The sequence below is a fragment of the Phascolarctos cinereus genome, unplaced genomic scaffold (genome assembly GCF_003287225.1).
Source record: "Phascolarctos cinereus isolate Bilbo 61053 unplaced genomic scaffold, phaCin_HiC Scaffold_2;HRSCAF=192, whole genome shotgun sequence".
NCBI classification, from domain to species: Eukaryota; Metazoa; Chordata; class Mammalia; order Diprotodontia; family Phascolarctidae; genus Phascolarctos; species Phascolarctos cinereus.
Genome location: NW_027555625.1, coordinates 350,744,341 through 350,764,842, shown reverse-complemented (window position 1 = coordinate 350,764,842; position 20,502 = coordinate 350,744,341). Strand labels below are relative to the sequence as shown.

Sequence of the window (20,502 nt, the reverse complement as noted above, 5' to 3'; positions counted from 1 at the left end):
TCAAGTAAGCTCACCAGTGGGTACCAGCTGAATGAAAAGGAGAACCCCTCCACCCAGGAATAGCGTCCCAGCAATGATATATCGTCGGGGCAGGTTTCGAAGCAGCATCCAGGCTATCACATAGGCTGGGACTTCAATGGCAGCGGATAGGAAACAATTCAGATAGACATCTCCATGCAAGTTAGGAGTGTTGAGAGAGAGACCGAAGTAACCTATTGACACTAGCATCCTGAAAGACAGAGGAGAAGAAAAGGATGAAGAGGGTTTGATCATGCCAATCTTACTTCGGTCAAGGATTGGTCCCAGAGGTACTTTATGGCTAAGACTTCAACAACCTATTGATTTGAGAACTAGTTGGCTTGGAAATATCGGTCTTTCTTGATACCCTATAGAATGTTAATCCTTTAGCACTATTATTCAAGGAAAAGTTTTTCAGCCACACCAATAAAAAAAATAGGAATAGCCTAGAGTTCATTCTTATACCAAAAGACAGAAATACATGGGTAGCAGGGTAATAGAGGAAGGCCTATGTACAGTTAAATTCAGAAATAAAATGAAACTCATTGTGAGGCAAGGAGAATGAAGGGCCCATATTGCTTCTTAATTCCATAAAATGTGGGCTGCACATCATGTGGTAATTACATAATGATAATAAAAATGGGCTTTTATATCGCACCTAATACTGTGTGCCAGGTACAGTGCTGAGTGCTTTGCAGATGTCGTCTCATTTGAATCTCAAAACAACTCTGGGTGATATGTGCTATTATTACCCTTATTTTACAGATGAGGAAACTGAGAAAGAGACAGGTCAAGGGACTTGCTGAAGGTCACTTAGCTAGAACATGTCTGAGGCTGGATTTGAACTTCAGTCTTCTCGACTCTAGGACAAATCCTCTATCTTCTTCCCTTCCTAGCTGCTCAAGTTACAGTTTACTTTCAATTAGAATCTGCACAGTGGGGGAAAAAATAACTAAACTTTGAAGGTTCTGCTATATATAAATTGTTGCTATAAAGCACATGATGAGACAGAAAACAGAGTATCTCCAAATTCTGAGGAATGTATGAAAAACATCCTTCCTGAGAGAACTATTGGAACTTTTGGTTGTTATACAATTGGATGTAAGAGCAAATCTACATTAGATTAGAAAGTACATGTCCTTAGGAGAGAATTAGACACATTTGCCCCATAATTGAAATTTCCTTTACCACTCAAATTTGGTGAATTTTTTTTAATTTAAATTTTTAAAAATTAAATTTAAAAAATCTGCTAATGAAAATTCATGTGGATTATATACAGATAGTTAAACCAAACAGGCAGCTCTGGTAAATTATTGATTTCCTAGAGATTTTTCCTGTAGGTATAATCTAATCTAAGAAATTAAAATCGCTAATACCCATATGAAAAAAAATTAGTAGATTCCTCAATAATCGAAGAAATGCACTTCGAGACAACTTTAAGATACTACCCAATAGAATCCAGAATGGGAAAAATAGTCAAAGATAAAATGTTGCCAGGCTATGGGCAAGCCGATACTCTATTACTACTAGTTAAGTCATCAATTGGTGCAAACGATTTTTAGGGCACTTTGACAATAACATTATGAGTCACAAAGCCACTCATACCTTTTGACCCAGAAATTACATTTCTAGGATTTTATCCTATAAACATTGTGCAAAAGAATAAATAATCTTTCTGTACAAAATATCCACAGCTGCTTTATTTATGTAGTACAGACCTCCAGCTCATTTGATTTAGGATTGGACAGTAAAATTACTAGAGTACTTAATGTCATGGAACATTGTGGGTTTATAAAAAGCAATTGATATGAGAAACTAGAAGAAGAACTATACCAAGTGATGTTAGTCAGGATCTGAAGAATCAGAGTTGTAAACACATGGTCTATGGCTCTGTTTAAAGAAAGGTAACAAGCCAAAGGTAGCAAACCTCTGAAAGAACTGGGAGAGGGGTCACAGGTCAAACCCATTTTTTGTTTATGAGTTACTTGTTAATTCAGTTGGCAATACTTTATTAAATGCTAAAGGTTTTTTCTTCTTTAAGACTTTGCTCCCTTATTATTTGTCCTTGCTGATGGTTGTGAAGTTTGTAACGCCTTTTTTTTTAAAGGGTACAACACGGTTCTGCAGGAAAGGGTTCCAATGTGTCTTTCTGAGAGCACAGCACAATAAAAATAGTGAGATACTTTATGTCTAGGGTTCTGTATTTATTTAATCCCAGTGTCCACAAATGTCACTTATCATCTCTGTCATCTTTGAGCTTCATTGTTAATTTCCTATAGAGCTGGGCCTGGAGTCGGGAAGGCCTGAGTTCAATTCCAGCCTTAGATGATTAATAGCCATGTGACCCTGGGCAAGTCACTTAACCTCTGTCTGCCTCAGTTTCTTCAACTGTAAAATGGGGATAATAATAGCATCTATCTCACAGGGTTGTTGTAAAGATCAAATGAAATGATATTTGTAAAGTACTTGCCCAGTGCCTGGCAGTAGGCATTACATTATAAATGCTTATTTCTTTGCCTCACCTTCCACACCACAACTGGGATTATCCTTAGATCTTAAACTTAGGGATAATTTTTGAAAATGGTGCTTTATTATGTTTGTTTTTTAATGTTTTATTATGCATGTCACAAACATGAACATTTCCATATACAGTGAAGAAAAGAAAAAGAGGATTATATGTCAAACTGTGAGAATTGTATATGAATTGTGTACAACTTGGTTTTGAAAAAGCATATATCCAATTTAACATGATACCATGCTACTTGCCATATTTGCTTCTGAAATTCCTTCTTCTCTCATCTATGTATTTTTGTTGTATCTTCCTTCCTTCCTTCCTTCCTTCCTCCCTCCCTTCCTCCCTCCCTCCCTCCTTCCCTCCGTCCTTTCCTTCCTTCCTTCCTTCCTTCCTTCTCCTGTGGGCAATATTTAAGATACTTGTCCAATCTTTAAGCCTCAAATAAAAGCTGTATTAGTTTAAAAAAAGTAGACATTGATTTGGAACAGAGCTAAGATGAATCCCAAGTGTGTCCTCTGTGGAAAAACTTTTCATATGCCTCAAAAATCCCGTTAGCTATAACAAAACAGTTCAGCAGAAAATAGGAGACCTTAAAAAGCTTCAACTCTTCTGAAGGCATGTGTTATACCTCAGGTCATCTTATAGGTCATATGATTTTGTTATGAATAGCTTAAAACTATTAAAGCTTCAAACTGCACTAAGACTTTTGGGATACCTGGTACAATGAAGAGTTATTTATGGACACACTAATAATTTTGCTCTCTCCAATCTGCTCTTTGGACTGCCAGAAGAGATGATCATAGAATCATGGGGACAGAATGACAAGGGCCTTTAGAAGCCATTTAGACTAATTCCTTCACTTTAGAGATGGAGAAACTGAAGCCCAGAGAACTTAAGCGATGTGGACAGTGTCAGTAAGCAGAAGAGCTGTAGGTTGATACTCGGTCTTCTGGTTCCTAATCTTGCACTTTTCCCACTCAAAGTCCTCTGTAACACTATTTTATAAGAAGTTGGGCAATTGCATAATTGGGGAATTGTTTGTTCATAGGCACAGATGTTTTGATGCAGCCTAAAAGTGGATGTACTGTAAAATTGGCAAGTGTCTATTATAAAGCTCTCTGTTTAGGGGCCACCCCTCCGTTTGGTATTTTGGAAGGGGCCCAGCTTCTGCAGGAGTCAAGGTCCGTGTGCTTTTGGTGTTCAAAAAAAAGGTCCTTTACGTATCTTTAAGTATGTAAGACAATATATGGACCAACAGAGTTAGATTTTGTCCTGTGGTACATAATGCTTCAGAGATGATGGTGGTGGTTTCCAGTTGCTATTTTAGAGGACATTTTCAAGAAAAAAGAAAACTACAAATCTGAAGTATATCATCTGGTGACTTGGCTTTTGGTGACTTGCATATGATAATTTGTCTAAATTTAGAAAGATATTTGGCCATCTAATAAAGATAGTCCCTCTTAGCATACATGTCTCTCAAAGTTTTCTAAATATGTATTTACTTTCCATGGAATGTTATATTTATTTCTAAACTGAAAAAAAAAAGCGAATAGCAGCAGCAGTAGTAGTAGTGGGGTAGCTAGGTGTTGCAGTGAATAGAGTGCCAGGCCTGAAGTCAGGAAGACACATCTTTCTGATTTTAAATCTGGCTTCAGACAAGACTTATTAGCTGTGTGATTCTGGGCAACTCACTTATCCTTGTTGGCCTCAGTTTCCTCATCTGTAAAATGAACTGGAGAAGGAAATGGCAAACCAATTCAGTATCTTTGTCAGAAAAACCCCAAAGGGGGTCACAAAGAGTTGAACATCATTGAAACAATTGAACAATAACAATAACAACAGTAGTAGTAGCCGCAGCAGCATCTGCCATGTTCAAGTCATATCAGGAAATGATCTAGAAGATTGTCATAAATCTATAAATTATACATAATATAAATGATTAACCTTTGGGAAGAAGAACAGAGAGTGATGAGCACTCAAAATGCAGTAGATAGAGCTAGAAACTTTTTGCTCCAACAGTCCTGATAGCCTTGGTCTGCTCTTCACCTTTATCCTATTTCTCAGAAGGGACAGTCTTCACTATCAGATCCTACCCTCAGTCCTAAGGTCATTTTTAACTTAAACCATAGCAAGCATATTTTTTAAATGCCCTGTTAAATTAAATGCCCTCCTTCATTATGGCACTGGGGAGTCTTAGATTGTTGTGATCCAACAGTGTAATTTCTAGTGTAGAACTGGAATTGGCTTCAAAACTAATAGCGGTGGCTCAGATATCATTCAGGTCAGTCATCTTGTTCTTAATTTCAAAGGAGTTGAGAAGACTCATTCGGGATGAGTCATGGCAAAGCTGCAACTAGGAATGAATGTACCTGAGGCAAATTGAATTGCAGGGTTTGGGGAGAGGGAGTAGTGGAGCAGGCACTCTGGGAGAGGTGTTGACCCATTGCTCAGAGAGTCTGGCCCAGCTTCATCAAGGTTGAGGAGGAAGATAGGCCTCAGGACCCTGGGGCTGTGAGCCTAGCAGTAGTTGTACCACTCAGAATGGAATCTTCCCCTCCTCACTCGCTTCCCCTGCCCTGAACTCCTACCATGTTGGCACCCTTTAACATTGGTACCCTAGGCCAAAGGCCTATTTGCTAGTAATAGCTCCAGGGCATAGTTCTAGTAGCCTACTTTGTCATTTAAAATCAAGGACTTATATAAAGTTCCTAAATATTCATCATTGTCAAACTCTGGAAAGTGAATTTAGAGTCAATTCTAAATCACTTGGAATAACACTATTCTTATTTGTCAGGGATATGGATTCCAGCCCTAGTGCCTACTGCTTCCCCTGACTTAAGCAAACCAATCCCAAACAACTCCATGAGTTTCTTTGTAGTAGACATGCATTTGCAGGTCAGTCTGGACACTTACCACAGCATCAAAGACATAATGGTCATTATGGCAATGTGAGGAGTTCTGAATAGATCCAGGATGTATCCCTTTTGCTGCTCTAATGGCGTTAGCTCCTGGGGCTAAAAGAATGGAGATGATTTTGGGATTAGATAAAGGAAAGAAGATTCTAGAATATACAGTGACAACTACTTAATCTGGCATCCTCATGGGATAGGATGGTCTCATCTCCTCTCTGCCACATTCGTCTTGTTGGTCCTTAACTTACTCCATTTGATCATTCTGAATTGTACATGGTTCTATAATTGTTTCATGTCTCTTCCAGGGGACTGTGAACTCTTCAAGGGTAGGTACATAGGACTTCTGTCTTCCTAGCACAGGGCTGCTAAGAACTTAATATTTACTCAATAAATACTTCTTGAATTGGGTTGAATTTAGAAGGGTGACATTTACCAACAATGCCAGTTCAGGTGGGCTGGCTAAGCGGAATAATTATTTCAAGGATGGACTTGACTTCTCTGTGACTGAGTTTCCTCATCTGTAAAATGAGGTTGGACTCAGTGATTTCTAGCTCTAAAATCTATGATAATAATACCTAGCATTTACGTAGCACTATAAAGTTACCAGAAGCTTTAGAATACATCATTTCATCCTCACAATAATCTGTGAGGTGGGTGTTATTATTGTTTCCATTTTGTGGAAATTGAGGCTAAGAGAGGTTAAGTGATTTGCCCAGTGTCGTTAAAATGAAGAGATGCCTGAGGCAGGATTTGAAATCAGGTCTTCCTGTCTCCGGGACTCTAGCTACCATACCACCTACCTCCCAATGTGATTCTAGAAACATCACAAGATTCTGATACTTTTTTTTTTTAGGCAGTTGGGGTTAAGTGACTTGCCCAGGATGATACAGCTAGCTAGTAAGTGTCAAGTGCTTGGTCTGAGGCCAGATTTGAACTCAGGTCCTCCTGACTTCAGGGCTGGTGCTCTATCCACTGTACCACCTAGCTGCCCCAAGATTCTGCTACTTCTTAAACATGGAGTAACACAGTCTTCACTGCAACAAAACCAATGTTCTTAGTACCTTCATGTTTCAAAATGCAAACCCAAACTCACCATTTCCAATCTCCGGGAAGCCTTCCTAGATTTATGCCAAACTAAACACAAACCCATACAGATCCCCCCCAAGTCTCATCAATGTGCTCTTATGGGCCCGATAAAATGAAAGCTCCCCGAGGGCAGGGACCATTTTTTATTTTTCTTTCTATCTCTATAGCTGTACATAGGTGCCTTGAAGAAGGTATTTGCTTAATGTTTGTTGAATGAGTGAATGAAAATTTAGATATCCTGTGGATAGAGTCAGACAGGCACGTCAAAGCCTCTGTTCCACTCCTCTGGTGATCATTGACTTTTGATGACATGATGACCCCCTGGTGTTGGTTACTTATTGGTTTGCCTTATTTCTCCCATCAGATTATATGTGGGACATGTATAACCTATATTTGATTGCTTCCATCTCAGGGAAGGAGGAGGGGAAGAGGAAAAGATGGAAGGATAGAATTTGGAACCCAAAACTTAAAAAAAATGTTAAAAATTGTTTTAACATGGAATTAGGGGAAAATACACACACACACACACACACATATGAAAGACCTGTGTCAAAGTTATCTTTGGAGCACTAAGAATATGTAGTTTAGGGCCTTTTATTTAGTGAAAGCTCAATGCATGTTTAGGTATAAGGAAAATAATAGTATGTTATGGAGTCAAGAGTACATGTGTTTGGCATCACAGAGAAGAACAAATGCCCATGAATGCTTACCTCCAAAGGATCAAATACTATGACCGGTGCTGTCACCTTATTCATTTTTGCAGCCTTTTGGATGATGTCTTCCGCTTCTCCAAGTCTTCCTTGAGATATCAGCCATCGTGGGGATTCAGGAATAACCCTGTAATTGAGTTTGGGGTTTAGTTCTTGTGGAATATTTATTTTGTTCTCAGAAACTGTCAATTCCATAATGACAATCAAAAAAAATCTTAGAAAATATTATCTTCCATAAAAAATAATTTTTTTAAATTAAGATTTGCTTTTTTATTAAGAAAAAAAAACCTCTGAATTTTTCCCTCCATAAGTTTTCTAAATCAGAAACTTTTGGCTAGTGGGTATATACAAACTTTAAAGAGGTTTTAGCAATATTCAGACCAGAGTCATCCAAAACACAGGGTGATGGAGACAGTACTAATCAACATGAGACATAAGTAGCCAGTGAGATATTCAAGGGGTTATCTGGGTATCTTCAAAGGACTGCCTGGCAATTATGTGTTAGTGCCTTCCTTGTAGAGTCACTGTGGTGTGATTGAAAGAGTCTGAGACATGGAGAGATACAAGAGACCTGCATTTAAATTCCACTTTGGGCACTGCATAACTGTAGATAAATCAATTAACTTCTCTAAGGCTCAATTTCCTCACCTGTAAAATGGGGACATGTGAGATGGTATCTATCTCATAAGGTTGTTTGAGGATCAAAGGAGGTAATGTATGTTGCCTGTTTTGCAAACCTTAAAGTGTTGCCTCAGATATATTATTTGGACATGGATGACAGTGCCTTGTATAGGGTGGGCACTTAAAATACTTAAAAAATGTTGAATGAGTCAAACAATCAGCTAAAATGAGTTATGATACCCTGCTTTGCCAGGTTTCCCTACATGAATGAAATCACAGGTCTTGATAATCCCTCTTCCCCCTCAAAGCATGGAGGTGGCACAGAGGATAGAGCACTGAGCCTGGGGTCAGGAAGACCCAACTTCAAATCCAGCTTCAGACACTTACTAGCTGTAAGCCACTTAATCTTGTCTACCTCAGTTGTCTCAACTGTAAAATGGGGGAAATAATAGCACCTAGCTCTGAGGCTTATTGGGAGGATCAAGTGAGATAATATTTACAAAGTACTTAGCATAGTGCATGGCACATTTAGGTACACAACCCCTCTTTCCCCCCACAGTGTTCAAACATAGCATCGGAGGACATAGCTTTTCCTGATCTCATCTAAATTCTTTCCCTCTCCCACTTCAGCCCCTGAATTTCTCAGCTTTCCCATTTCCAACTATCTTTCTTTTTCAGTATTGTTTCCTGGAAATTCAAATTCTATTAAAAAGATATTAAGCATATTTCCCCACTGATATTACTAGGATCCTCAGCAGTAGCAATGACCTAATTGAGAATTGGCCAGAAATAACAACCTTACAAAATCATCCCTCCTCCAAGCTCTCTTCCTCATCTCTAGTCTAGGCAAATAACTTATTGTCTTTCCTCATGAGATTGTAAACTCCTTGAGAGAAGAAACTGTCTTTTGCCTTTTTTTTATCCCCAGAACTTAGCACAGTGCCTGGAACATAGAAGGTGCTTAATAAATGTTTATTGACTAACTTGAAAAAATGCCATGTAAACCCATTTGTCTTAGTTTGAAACAAGTGTCTGTCAGTCTGCTGCTATACATTATTGAATAGTACCAGTTACCTTAAACTTTCCCTGCTGAGTTAGTCAGCTTCCACATACAACTGCTGTGCCATTGAAGTGCATTTTGACTAATGCTCTTAGCTAATATAAATCCTGGTCCTGGAGATGTATGGTGTTATAATATGAATATATGAATGTTATGAATATATACACAAATATTTTGTTCTCCTATACATATACACACACACATATCAATATATAAGTACATGTGTGTATACACACATGCATGTGTATACATATACATACATGGAAACATGGAAGGATGAGATGTGTATATATATGCATATACTCAATATACATGCTCATACACATGTGTGTATGTATGTGTGTATGTGTATACACACATATCCTGTCCTTCCATATTTTGACAAATTGCAGGTGTCCGATGCCACATGATCCCAGATGGCTGAGTCAGTTAGGTTTGTGCAAGATCAGTTGGTATGAGTAGGCAGCTTTGGAAATTTCTCCACAGGGCTCTCCACCCGACTCCATAACAGTTCTGGCACCTCTCTGCTGTTTTCTCAACTCTAGAGTGTGATGCAAAGGAACCTGTTTTTTTTCATGTCCCCTGCATGGTAATACAAGTTTGATAATATGGCAAAGGCTTCCAAACCTGAGCTGAGAGGCACGAACCCTCAGACCTACTAGAACAAAGACAGTACTGAGTTCTGTGTGGTGTACACTTAACAAAGGGAACTCATAACTTACTTAGAACCCATTAAAGAACAAAAAAAGGGTCATATCTCAGAATTTTTGTACTGGGATAAAAATGACAAACTGTGTTTTGGGCAAGTGACATGAAGTGCACCCTCAGTTGGGGAGGGAAGGCTAGAGGGAGTGGAACAGAGACCTGTACTTATAGAAAGTCTCAGGAATGGGCCAGGCAAGGCAAAAGAAGGCTCACCTCAGCACACCACTGGGGAACATCTGATTTTAATTAGTGATTCTTGTTAACCAGGTGCTCAGGTTTTTGGTTTCTACATTGTTCAAAGACTACAAGTGTTGTCACTATCCTCTAGGTAGGATATGAAGGATGAACAGTCCAATCGGATGGCATTTGATGTTGGGATACCATGAGGCTAAAAAGCAAAAGAGGAACCTTGCACCTGAGCTTGTGGTAATACATCTATTAAAGGGAATTGAGAAATAGCTTTTCAGCTGGTGGTATTCATTTTAGAGGCCTGGGTGTGGTAGAGAGAGGATGGAGCACTGGCACCTATGTGACCAGCTGGAAGTTTGTGAGTGGGAGTAGAGTGGGAGGATTGATTCCCTGATTGTCTAGGAGGAAGAGAGAGTAAGTAGGGGAGGAGAGACATCAATGAGTATGTTGGGAAGAGACAGGGAATGAGTGAGTGAGCCTGAGTGCTAAGACAAAAAGGCGGATCTGGTGAGCCCTCACTGTGCATCGAATCCTGAACTTGGGCTCAATAATCTTGTCGCCTTAGGCAAGTGACTTAACCTCTGTGGCTCTGAGTTTCCCGGGCTGTAAAATGAAGGAGTTGGAGTAGATGGCTTCTTTGGCTCCTCACAGCTCCAGATCTAAAATTTTGTGTTGCTGGGTAGTAGGGGAGTAAGGTAATGCCCTGTGTCCCAGTGCCTTTTCCCCAGTTATGCCAGTGAGACAAGTGGAAAATAGTTCCATGTCTTCTCAGTGGCATTACATTTGCCTGCTGCCAAACACCAGCACTGGGGCAGGAGCGAGACTCTCTAGGGATGTGCTATTTAAACCAATGTTTTGCTTTTAAGGGGAAAACATTGATGAGGCTGGGTTTCTCAGACTGTCAGACAGATTGGAGCCAGAACTACTGGAGGTGGGCAGCATGTCAAAATAGCTATGTGATAATACTTGGCATTGTACAGAGTAATACATGAGACAGCTTCTTTCCCAAGTGATGGTTATATACACATACTTGCCCTGTAGCTGGGGAACCCTGGAGAAATGCTAGGTGAAGGCAAGAACAGGTTATTAAGTGACTTGGGATAAAACCAAAATGGTGGGTTTCTCCTTTAAACCAAAGCAGTATTCAGCCAGTCATTAGGCAGCTAGGGGGCATATTAAATAGAGCACTGAGCTGGGAATCAGGAACACCTGAGTCCAAATCCATTCTCTTACTAGCTGTGTGACCCTGGGTGAGATACTCATCCTCTGTCTGTCTAAGCTTCCTCAGTTGTTTAATGAGGATAATAATATAGCACCCACCTAGTGTTGCTGTGACGATTAAATGAGGTATTACTTGTAAAATGCTTAACACAGTGGGTGTTTAATAAATGCTTGTTCTTTTGTTCCTTTGTTCTATAAGTAAAAGGAAGGAGTTGCCTCCTACAGAGTCATCCTTCTCTTTTCTCCACCTACTTGAGTCAGTCACTTTTTCCCTTTACCAATGCACTATGTCACCTGATGTCGCTTGACCAGCAGCTTCCCCGTCTCAGATGTCCCAAGCTGAACAGGGGGACCAGAGTCTATCTCCACACACCTGGCATGACCTAAGGACCCCATGAGAAGATGAATTCGGAAAGGATCATCACAAATGCAGCCCAGCTCAACAGCACACAAGTCAAGAAGGAAGAATGAGTATATGTCAAATCAAGGGCAAGGCAGCGAGGGTCACCAAGGAGCCCAAACTGGAGAAAGTTAAGTAGGCTTTTTATGGTCAAGGAAGGAAATCAGTACACTTGAATGCTGTACACACAGAAATCCAAGCACTTGTGGACATGTGTTAAGGCGGGGACTGAAGGGAAACTTCCATACCACAAGCGCCTCATTGATATAGCAGTAGTAGCAGCAACATCCCATCCCAGAATAAATATTAAAGAGAGTCTCATTAAGGGATAATGGTCAGAAGTGTAGCTTAAACCTAAACATTACTTTCCCTAGGTTAATAATATTAAAGGGAGCAGGTAGAGATTACTGTAGCCCACTGTCCACTCTCTCTGAGGAGATCAGGCTGGCCAGCCTCTGGCCCCAACCTTCTGCTTTTTCTGCTGGCAGGAATTAAAGTCTTCCTTGGAGAAGGGTGGGGAGAGCAGATGCTGGGGATATTATTCTTGTCTCCATGTAAGCCACATCTGGACAGTCCCCTGTCAGCATCTATAACCTACATAGGCAAAATAAAACAACACCTTCCTCTCCCTACTAACACATACACCTTACACTTGTAATTAAGAGGAAAACACCCCTTGAAGCCAAGGGAACCTAGAAGGGCAGCACTTGTTCGAAGTATATGGCATGTTAGCACTACTCCTAGTCAGTCAATTCACCAGGGACACTTTTGTCTTAGGTCTTGTCTTCACCATACAGATCAGTCACATTGCTTGGCAGGAGTATCTAGAGTTTACAGGAAGGTGGAGACAAAAGGAAACATTGTCCATACACATGCTCTAGCCTTGTGGGCTAGTTTGCCAATCAGGAAGTAGAGGAAAAGGCTTTGCTGTTTTTAAAGAACAAAAGTAAAATAGTTTCTTTTGAATGGATCTTGTGAAATATAGCTGAGGGGTTTAAAAAAACTGGGGATCTCCTAACTTTGGTTCAGGCATGGGCCACAATGGATTTGACTCCTAATTCTTTTCTTATTACCTGTGTCACCTAAGCCCCTGTCTGGGTCTCAGTTTCCTCATCTCAGGAAGCTAAGTGGTATAGTGGATAGAAGGCTGGGCCAGGAATCAGGAAGACCTGAGTTCCAATGTGATCTCAGACAGTTGCTAGCTGTGTGACCTGGGGCAAGCTAGTTAACCTGTCTCGGTTTCTTCAGTTCTAGAAGGAGGATCATAATAGCATCTAACTCTCACAGGGTTATTGTGCTGATCAAGTGAGATAATATTTATAGAGTTCTTAGCACAATGCCTGGTACACAGCAGACACTTAATAAATGCCTGTTTTAGACAGGATGACCTGTAAAGGTCCCTTCTAGCTCTAAACTCTCTGAAAAGCTTGACTTCTTCTCCCTGGTCCCCCCATCCCAAAAACTTCCAGCTTATATGTTTAGCCTTAACTACAAGACTGATAAGAAGTTTTTTTGTTTTCTAGAGTTCTAACACACTTGAGAGAGAGGCAAGAGACCTAGAGCTTCCTGGTCAGAAGGGAGAATAATCAAGAAGGCATTTCTTCTTTTTTTTTTCAAGTATAAATTTATTTATTTGTAGTTTTCAACATTCATTTCCACAAGTTTTTGAGTTCCAAATTTTCACTCCGTCTCACCCCTCTCCCCACCCCAAGATGGCATGCATTCTGAATATCCCTTCCCCTAGTCTGTCCTCTTTTCTTTCTCTCCCCCCTTCTCTTATCCCCTTCCCCTTCTATTTTCCTGTAGGGCAGGATAGACTTCTGTACCCCATTTCCTGTATTTCTTATTTCCCGGTAGCATGTGAAAACATTTTTTTAAAACATATGTTTTTAAAACTTTAGGTTTCAAATTTTCTCTCTTTCTCCCTCCCCACCCACCCTCATTAAAAAGGCAAGCAACTCAATATAGGTTTTACATGTGCAGTTATGCAAAACACTTCCATAGCAGACATGTTGTGAAAAACTAACTCTATTTCCCTTAATCCTATTCTGCCCTCCCATTTATTCTGTTCTTTCTTTTGACCCTGCTCCTCAAGAAGGCATTTCTTCTTGTAGCTTGTATCTTCTTGTATTTCTTGGTACTCCTACAGCTCTTACCATGAGACCTGCTCAGCAAAACCAGCCAGTGGGAAGGTGGGATGGAAACAGAGTCTGTCTGCATGGGGCTTCTCTGGGATAGCCACATGCCATTGTGGATCTAGGATGGCTTCCCTGGGGCAGAGCTGTCTTGTAAGGAAGTGGGTATAATGTCATTGTGACCTGCTCCCTTGAGTTCAGTTAGAACCTCTTCTAACCTATGTGGTATTCTTGAAGCATGTTCAGTAAGCATGAAATTTGGCTTTTGAATTCGGGATAAGAAGGGGTCAGCTGAATTAGACTTATTTCTAAGCTCTACCAGGCTCCATTTCAAACTTTGGGAGAAACATAGGAGAGGAAATATCATTGGCTCCCACACACTAAATTTATACTGATGATCCATCAGTCTGGGAAGTTATGGAGGCACTCATAGTTTGTATCAAGAAAGCCGCTTTTCTCGAAGGCTGTAGCCAAACCAAGAGTAATTATAAGGGAATTTAATGGATTAAAAAAAATCCCTCATAAAAGACAGGGTGCTTTCTCTTCCTGCTTCAAAGTGAAAAATAAAAGAAATAAAACCACAAAAGTCACATCAAAACCATCCGCAAAACCCAATGCTCAAAGTAAGTTGGATTAAAAAGCTATCATTCATTTCCCTGCCTCCCTCAAATGCCAAAATAGGCAGAGGCAGCTATTAAATTCACTACTCTATCCCCCCACTCCTCCTATTAAGTGAATTCTATTTCACCAAGACTTTGGGTCATTTTTCAAACTGTAGTACTATTTCAAGAAGGAATAGGCCACAAATGAGTTGTAAAAAGACCCGACCAGAAGGAAATTTTTATTTATCTTTTTAAAAAAGATACTTTCTTTTAAAAAATACTTCTGTCTTTCTCTGTGTGTCTCTCTTTTTGTCCCTCTGTCTCTGTCTCCGTTTCTCTCTTTCTCTCTCTTTCTACCCGTAGTTCTACGCAGATAAGCAAACACACCTTCAACATTGTAAGGAAAGTCTTGCCAGAAAAGTCAAAGGACTTCATATGTTTTCATAAACAGAAAAGAGACTTTCTAAAGGAAGACCAAAGTAAAAAGGGAAATCAGTAGCACGTGAAAGAGAAAAACAAACTGCAACAGAAAGGATGGCTTCAGGTTAAGATTCTACTCTGAGAGTGACACTTTCAAGCAGGCATGGAGGACCCTAACCACAGCCACCACACATGGCCAAAAGCAGAAAGACTATTGCTTTTAGCAGGCACCAAGTGAAAAAACCCAAAAAACAAAAAACCCCAAAACCCGAAGCAAAGTAACATTCCAACCCAGCAGCGATCTTAAAAATTGTAGCTCCAGATGTGCCCCCCTGGAGGGGAATGCCTGTGAACATGGTCTCACTCACCACCACAGCGGGACACACAGCACCCCCGGCATCGTCAGAGCCAGTAGCAACATCCGCCAGTCTCTGATGAAGTAAGCAAACAGTGGCAGCAACATGTAGCCAATTGCAAAAAATGTGCAAACTCCTAACGTAGAGAATATAATACGAACTGATTTGCCAAGTATCTCTGTTCCTGTTCAAAACAAGGGAGGAGGATTAGCATTGTAACTCACTTCATTTTAATATTTGCGCTTTACAATATCATCCAATTTTGTCATGGAAGTTAGAGTTCAAGGTAACGACACTCTTAAGAAAGAAGGAGGTATCTCCCTGGGGATCCACACCAAACTCTAGTTTAGTGTGTCTCCCATCTTGTAGTTTGGGAGAAGGTTCCCATGAAATTCTAAAGGCAAAAAATGGACCTGACTCACACAGAATGTTGCATACTTGGACAGAGGAGGTCACTGTGCCAAATATTTTGGAAGGTTTAAGCTGTGGTGGGAGGGGAGATAGAGAAATGATTATGATATAAAAACAAAGGCATCAATGAAATGGATTAGAAAAAACAACCCATCATTGTGTCTCAGAAATGGTACTCCTCAAAGTGAGGCAAGCCATTCATCTTTTGGAAGTAACCAAGCCCCTTTCCTTGAAGGTTTAGGGAAATCCAGGATCCCGTGCCCAATTAGTGGGCCTTATTTTACTCTGTGGCATAAGCCTTATGAAAATAGCCCAGAACAGCCTGATAAGGTTTTGAAGAATGATGTGTGTGTGTGTATGTGTGTGTGTGTGTGTGTGTGTGTGTGTGTGTGTGTATTGTGTGTTTAGCATGCATTTCTAAGACTGTTTCTATGTGGTTAAATGAGAGGAATTTGAGCTGATTCTTTTCTTTGTCAGAGATCAAGATAGTCAACAAATTTATATTGACTGATTGGGAAGTAAAAGAGTTGAATTTTTTTTTTTCATTTCTAAGGGGTTATTGTGATCTTGGCAATCTTATGGCATTTAGAAGTGGGAAAAAACTGGGCCAAAGGGGAGGGGATGAATTTAATCCTTTACTTTCTTCTTTGGTTTCCTAGGACCTGGAATGAAGACATGCCCTGCAAAGTTTTCATGCAAAGACTCATCTCTATATAGGTAGAAATATTTCATGATACTGAAAGAGAAGGAAGGCCATTTGCTAATGTCTGGAATACAGGCATCAAAGTAAGTTGTGGCTAAAGACAATCTTGCTTCATACATTCCAGGGCAACAGAAGCCACTGAAGGAATTGCACCATACATTACTGGGTATAAAACAGGCAGCACTTTAGAAGGAAGAAAGGGCTGGATTTGCGATCAGAAGACCTTGGTTCAAACTGCAGCTCTTTGGACATGTTAAGTTGGACTGGATGACCTGAAGGTTCCTTTCAACTTGAAATTTGACAATGATCCTATGATCCAGCTTAGTCTAGGAGAAGGAAGCAGCATCAGAGGAAAGCTTCTGGTGCTTACTAGCTATTGGACACTGAGGAGGTTGCTCAAATTCCCAAGGCCTTAGTTTCCTCCATAAAGTGAGGAGATTAAACCGGATGGCCTCTCAGGTCCTTTTTGGTTATAAATCTTACATTCTGGCCTAGCTGTACCAACCAACATTTTATTTCTTTCTCATCACCAGTTTAGGTAATTAAATAAACCCAAAATACCTACTATTTGCAATGCTGTGGTAGAGCAGGTTCAGTGACATCAAGAATTTTGTTGTCCAAGGACCAGCCCAGCTAAGTCCAGGGAGACATCACCCAAAAGCTGCCTGCCGGATGATTTTTTTTCCTTCCCAGCCACGGCAACTGACAAAGACCTTCAACTATGGGCTAATAGAGAAGTAGTCACCTGTGTGAGCAGAGGGCATACTTTGCTGTTGAAATCATTAATTCTCAATGTATTAAAGTATATTCAGGGCTCTATTTGGTGCTAGAGCTGCAAAGACAAATGTCATGCCCACCTGTGAGGGCTCCACTCTAACTGATCATCAGTCCGATTCAGCATTCATCACAGGTCAACTCAAAGTGTTCCCTGGATTACCTTCAAGTTGTGATGAGGACAGACTACTCATAAAGTATACTGTAGGTCAGGAGAAGGGAAATTAGTACTCAAAAACATTTGCCATCAGTCAGCTCTGCCATTTATGGAAGTGGTGAACCGGGAATCAGAAGACCCAGTTTTAAAATGATTCTGATGCTTCTGAACTCTGTGCTGCTGGAGGCAGCTCTAACCAGCTCTAACTGTGATGAGTATTCTTTAATTTTCACCCTTAGTTCATTGTTCAATTACACATAGTAGTTTGCTCAATAAATGCTCATTAAATTGAATATAACACTAGTTGCCTAATTTGGTCTTGTGACGGGAAGTCTAAATTGCTAGTGGTGCAGTAGATAGAGCCTGGTCTGGAGTCAGGAGGAACTGAGATCAAATCTAGCCTTGGATACTAGCTGTGTTACCGTGGATAAATTACTTTATCTCTGTATGCCTCAGTTTCCTCATCTGTAAAATAGGGATAATAGTAGCATCTATCTCCTAGGGTTGTTCTGAGGATCAAGTAAAATAATAATTATAAAGTGCTTAACATGGTACCCAGCACATAGTATGTGCTATGTAAAAGTTAGCTACTATTATGAAACATTTTTACAGTATTCTGAAGGATGTCTGCTTATAGTAGAACATTTATTAAGGTAGAGGAGAATTGAAAAAACATGTAATCTTTATAGTATATGTAATAATAGAGCTTCAGGCTATATTCAGCTATAGGTCAGCGGCTTGCAAACAGAACAATAGTGTTGGGGTGGCCTGTTTCCTCTGCTGGGGTCTCTGCTTGCCCCTGCTTGCTGTGACTCATAGGCAGCTTCCCGATTTGTACATCCCCACCATGCTTCTGTCTTTTAGGGAAGAGAGCTTTGTCTGGTTGTGCCCAAAGGATGTTCCTACCCCAAATCATCTCTGAGCACACCAGTCTGGACCTTTTAGCTCTAGAAATCTAGAGATTTTTCCTAGATTTGGAAATTCTAGAAAGAATTTCTAAATATCTATAAAGCGTCTCCTTTGGGAAGGACCTAGAATATTCCCAGGTCAGGGCCTGAGAGAGTTTCACGTCTCAGTTCCCAGGGTCAGGCCATTTTGTAGAAGTTAGTGTCAAGATTAGGGCTAGGAACTGTCATCATATTTGCTCCATTCCTAATACTCTGATACTGCCTCCAGATACCTTGGTGAATCCCGTTCTTCTCCGTGGGAGCATCAATGCTACTCCCAAGGACGGGGAGGAGGACCTGGAGTACTGCCTACCTTCCTAAGGTGAAAGCTGACATGGATTGCCTCTTCAAAAGGTAAGAGCCCCATTCATTGGAAATGAGCTGGCAGAGATGAGTTGGCAATTGTCAAGGAATTATAAAGGAAATTCCTGAATTGGGGGGGGGAAGAGGAGGAGGTTGGACTCTGCAGATCCCCTTTCAACCCTAAGATTTATTAGATTCCATGAAATTGCCACTAGAGAAAAAGCATTAAAAAAGCAGCCACATCTGCCTAATTCAGGCCTGCAGACCAATGAAAACAAATCTACTTCCCAAAGTACTCCTCCACTTAGCAGGTATAGTATTTTTAAATGCTTTGTTTTTTCTAAGTACCTCATAATCCCTCCCCCACAACAGCATTATAATGACAAGCTAGTAGGGATATTCCTTTAGAGATGAAGAATGTCCTCTTTTGCCAAGGATAATAAGTCTGATGCCTTTTTCATTTGACATTTCTTCAAATATTTGAAGACAGGGATCATGTCCTCCTGAAGTATCCCCTTTTTGTTTCAGGACTAAACATCACCAATGCCCTTTAAACAGTTTTTGTATAGTACCTTGCTGAGTCTCCTCCCTACCCCTATTCCTAGGGCATCCGAGTGACATAGTGGAGAGAGTACCAACTTGCTGTCAGGAAAAACTGAGTCCAAATATGGCTTCAGTCACTTCCTAGCTGTGTGACCCTGGGCAAGTCACTTAACCTTTGCTTCAATTTTCTTGTGAAATGGAGATAATGATAATCCCTATTTTGTCAGAATGTTATGAAGATCAAATGAGGTGATTGATATGTGTATGTGTATATATTTTTAAAAAGAGCTTAGCGTAATACTTGGCACGTAGTAGTATATAATTTATTATCATATAATTATAAGTGATTATTATAATTATATCATGATATTACTATATATTTATATTATATACAATATAAATAAGTGGAATTTACATAATATATAGTATAAATAGTTATATATAAATAATTATATCATGATATACAAGCATAAACTATCAGTATAAATTATTATACTGATATAAATATTACAATGATATACTTATGACTGATTATTATAATATATATTTATGCTTATACAATATAAATAAATGTGATTTATATTATGTGTGATATAAATAATAATTATATAAATACATATAATTATATTATGATATATAATTATAAATTATTATCAGTATATATGATTGTATACATTGTATATAAATGATTATTCCTTTCCCTCCCCTTCCCTTCCTCTATCCTGATCAATCTCCTTTGATTATACCCCAGTTCTGCAATGAGAAACTCTTATGAGTGGTATTGGCCAAAGGGTCCAAATATAACTCCAAATTCTCTGATGACCCTCAGCCTATACTATACAAGGTATCTGGAGATAGGAACAAGTTTAGTTAAATAAAGAGCTAGGGACTGAACCTGTGGTTCGGTTGGAATGGAGAACTCCTGAATAAGGAAACTCCCTCTACTGATGGAGGTTGGCACCTTCTCTGCAAATTATTGTCTCAGAACAGAGAGATTGTGATTTGCCCAGGGTCACAAAGCCCAGTATGTGTCAGAGACAGGAGTCGAATCCAGGTCTTCCAGACTGGCTCTCTATGCTACGTCTTCGAGTCAAATAAAATGCAGAACTATTTAAGCTCCGGAATGATTTTAAGAAAAGTAATGCTAGGCGTCGCTGTTGTACAACCTTTAGCTCTAAGGAGTGTCCACAGTAGCTAAACTCGAGTTTGAGTTGATGAGGTAATAGATCTAGGGCTTCCTGAGATGAGAGAAAGAGCTCATTTCCAAAGTCTTCACCACTCACTCACACTCTATTCCAGATTTGAAGATCCATTAAAAAAATCGCAGAATAATAACAGGACATAGAATAAGGAGGTTTCCCACAGAGTGTATAGAATGACGTTGCAGCCTTGTTAATAGAAGAGTCCAGGAATCTACAAAGGCCGTGAACAGCCTCTTACCAGTTTTAAGCAGTCCAGCCTGTTTGGAGAATGGGGCTCAAGATCCAAGATAGTAGAAAGGCTGTAGTCTGTTGGTGAATACTCCACCCCAGTTATCACTAATCCAAATGCAGCCTGTGTTCCAGCAGACTTTACCAGCTAAATTCATTAATATGAAAACGAGGCTTATCTCTCCTTCTCAGAGGCTCAACATAAAGGGTGTATAGAGGATTATGACATCGTAGGATCGTAGATTTAGAACTGACAGGAACCTTTTGGAGGTTTAGCCCTAGCA

At 39.9% G+C, this 20,502-nt stretch overlaps 1 protein-coding gene and 1 long non-coding RNA gene across 2 annotated transcripts in view; one reads left to right on the top strand and one right to left on the bottom strand.

Annotated features, from left to right (window-relative positions):
- SLC22A4 (solute carrier family 22 member 4) overlaps positions 1-20,502 on the bottom strand; it is a 90,436-nt gene that overhangs the window by 13,925 nt on the left and 56,009 nt on the right. The window contains exons 4-7 of the mRNA XM_020991140.2: positions 14,963-15,134; positions 7,242-7,368; positions 5,447-5,547; positions 15-229 (exon numbers count right to left, since the gene is read on the bottom strand). Coding sequence (XP_020846799.1) covers positions 15-229; positions 5,447-5,547; positions 7,242-7,368; positions 14,963-15,134 — 615 coding nt within the window. The remainder of the gene's footprint in view (positions 1-14; positions 230-5,446; positions 5,548-7,241; positions 7,369-14,962; positions 15,135-20,502) is intronic.
- LOC144455948 (uncharacterized) overlaps positions 1-20,502 on the top strand; it is a 69,348-nt gene that overhangs the window by 25,690 nt on the left and 23,156 nt on the right. The window contains exons 2-3 of the long non-coding RNA XR_013484833.1: positions 16,021-16,147; positions 18,172-18,296. This is a non-coding gene — a long non-coding RNA (uncharacterized LOC144455948). The remainder of the gene's footprint in view (positions 1-16,020; positions 16,148-18,171; positions 18,297-20,502) is intronic.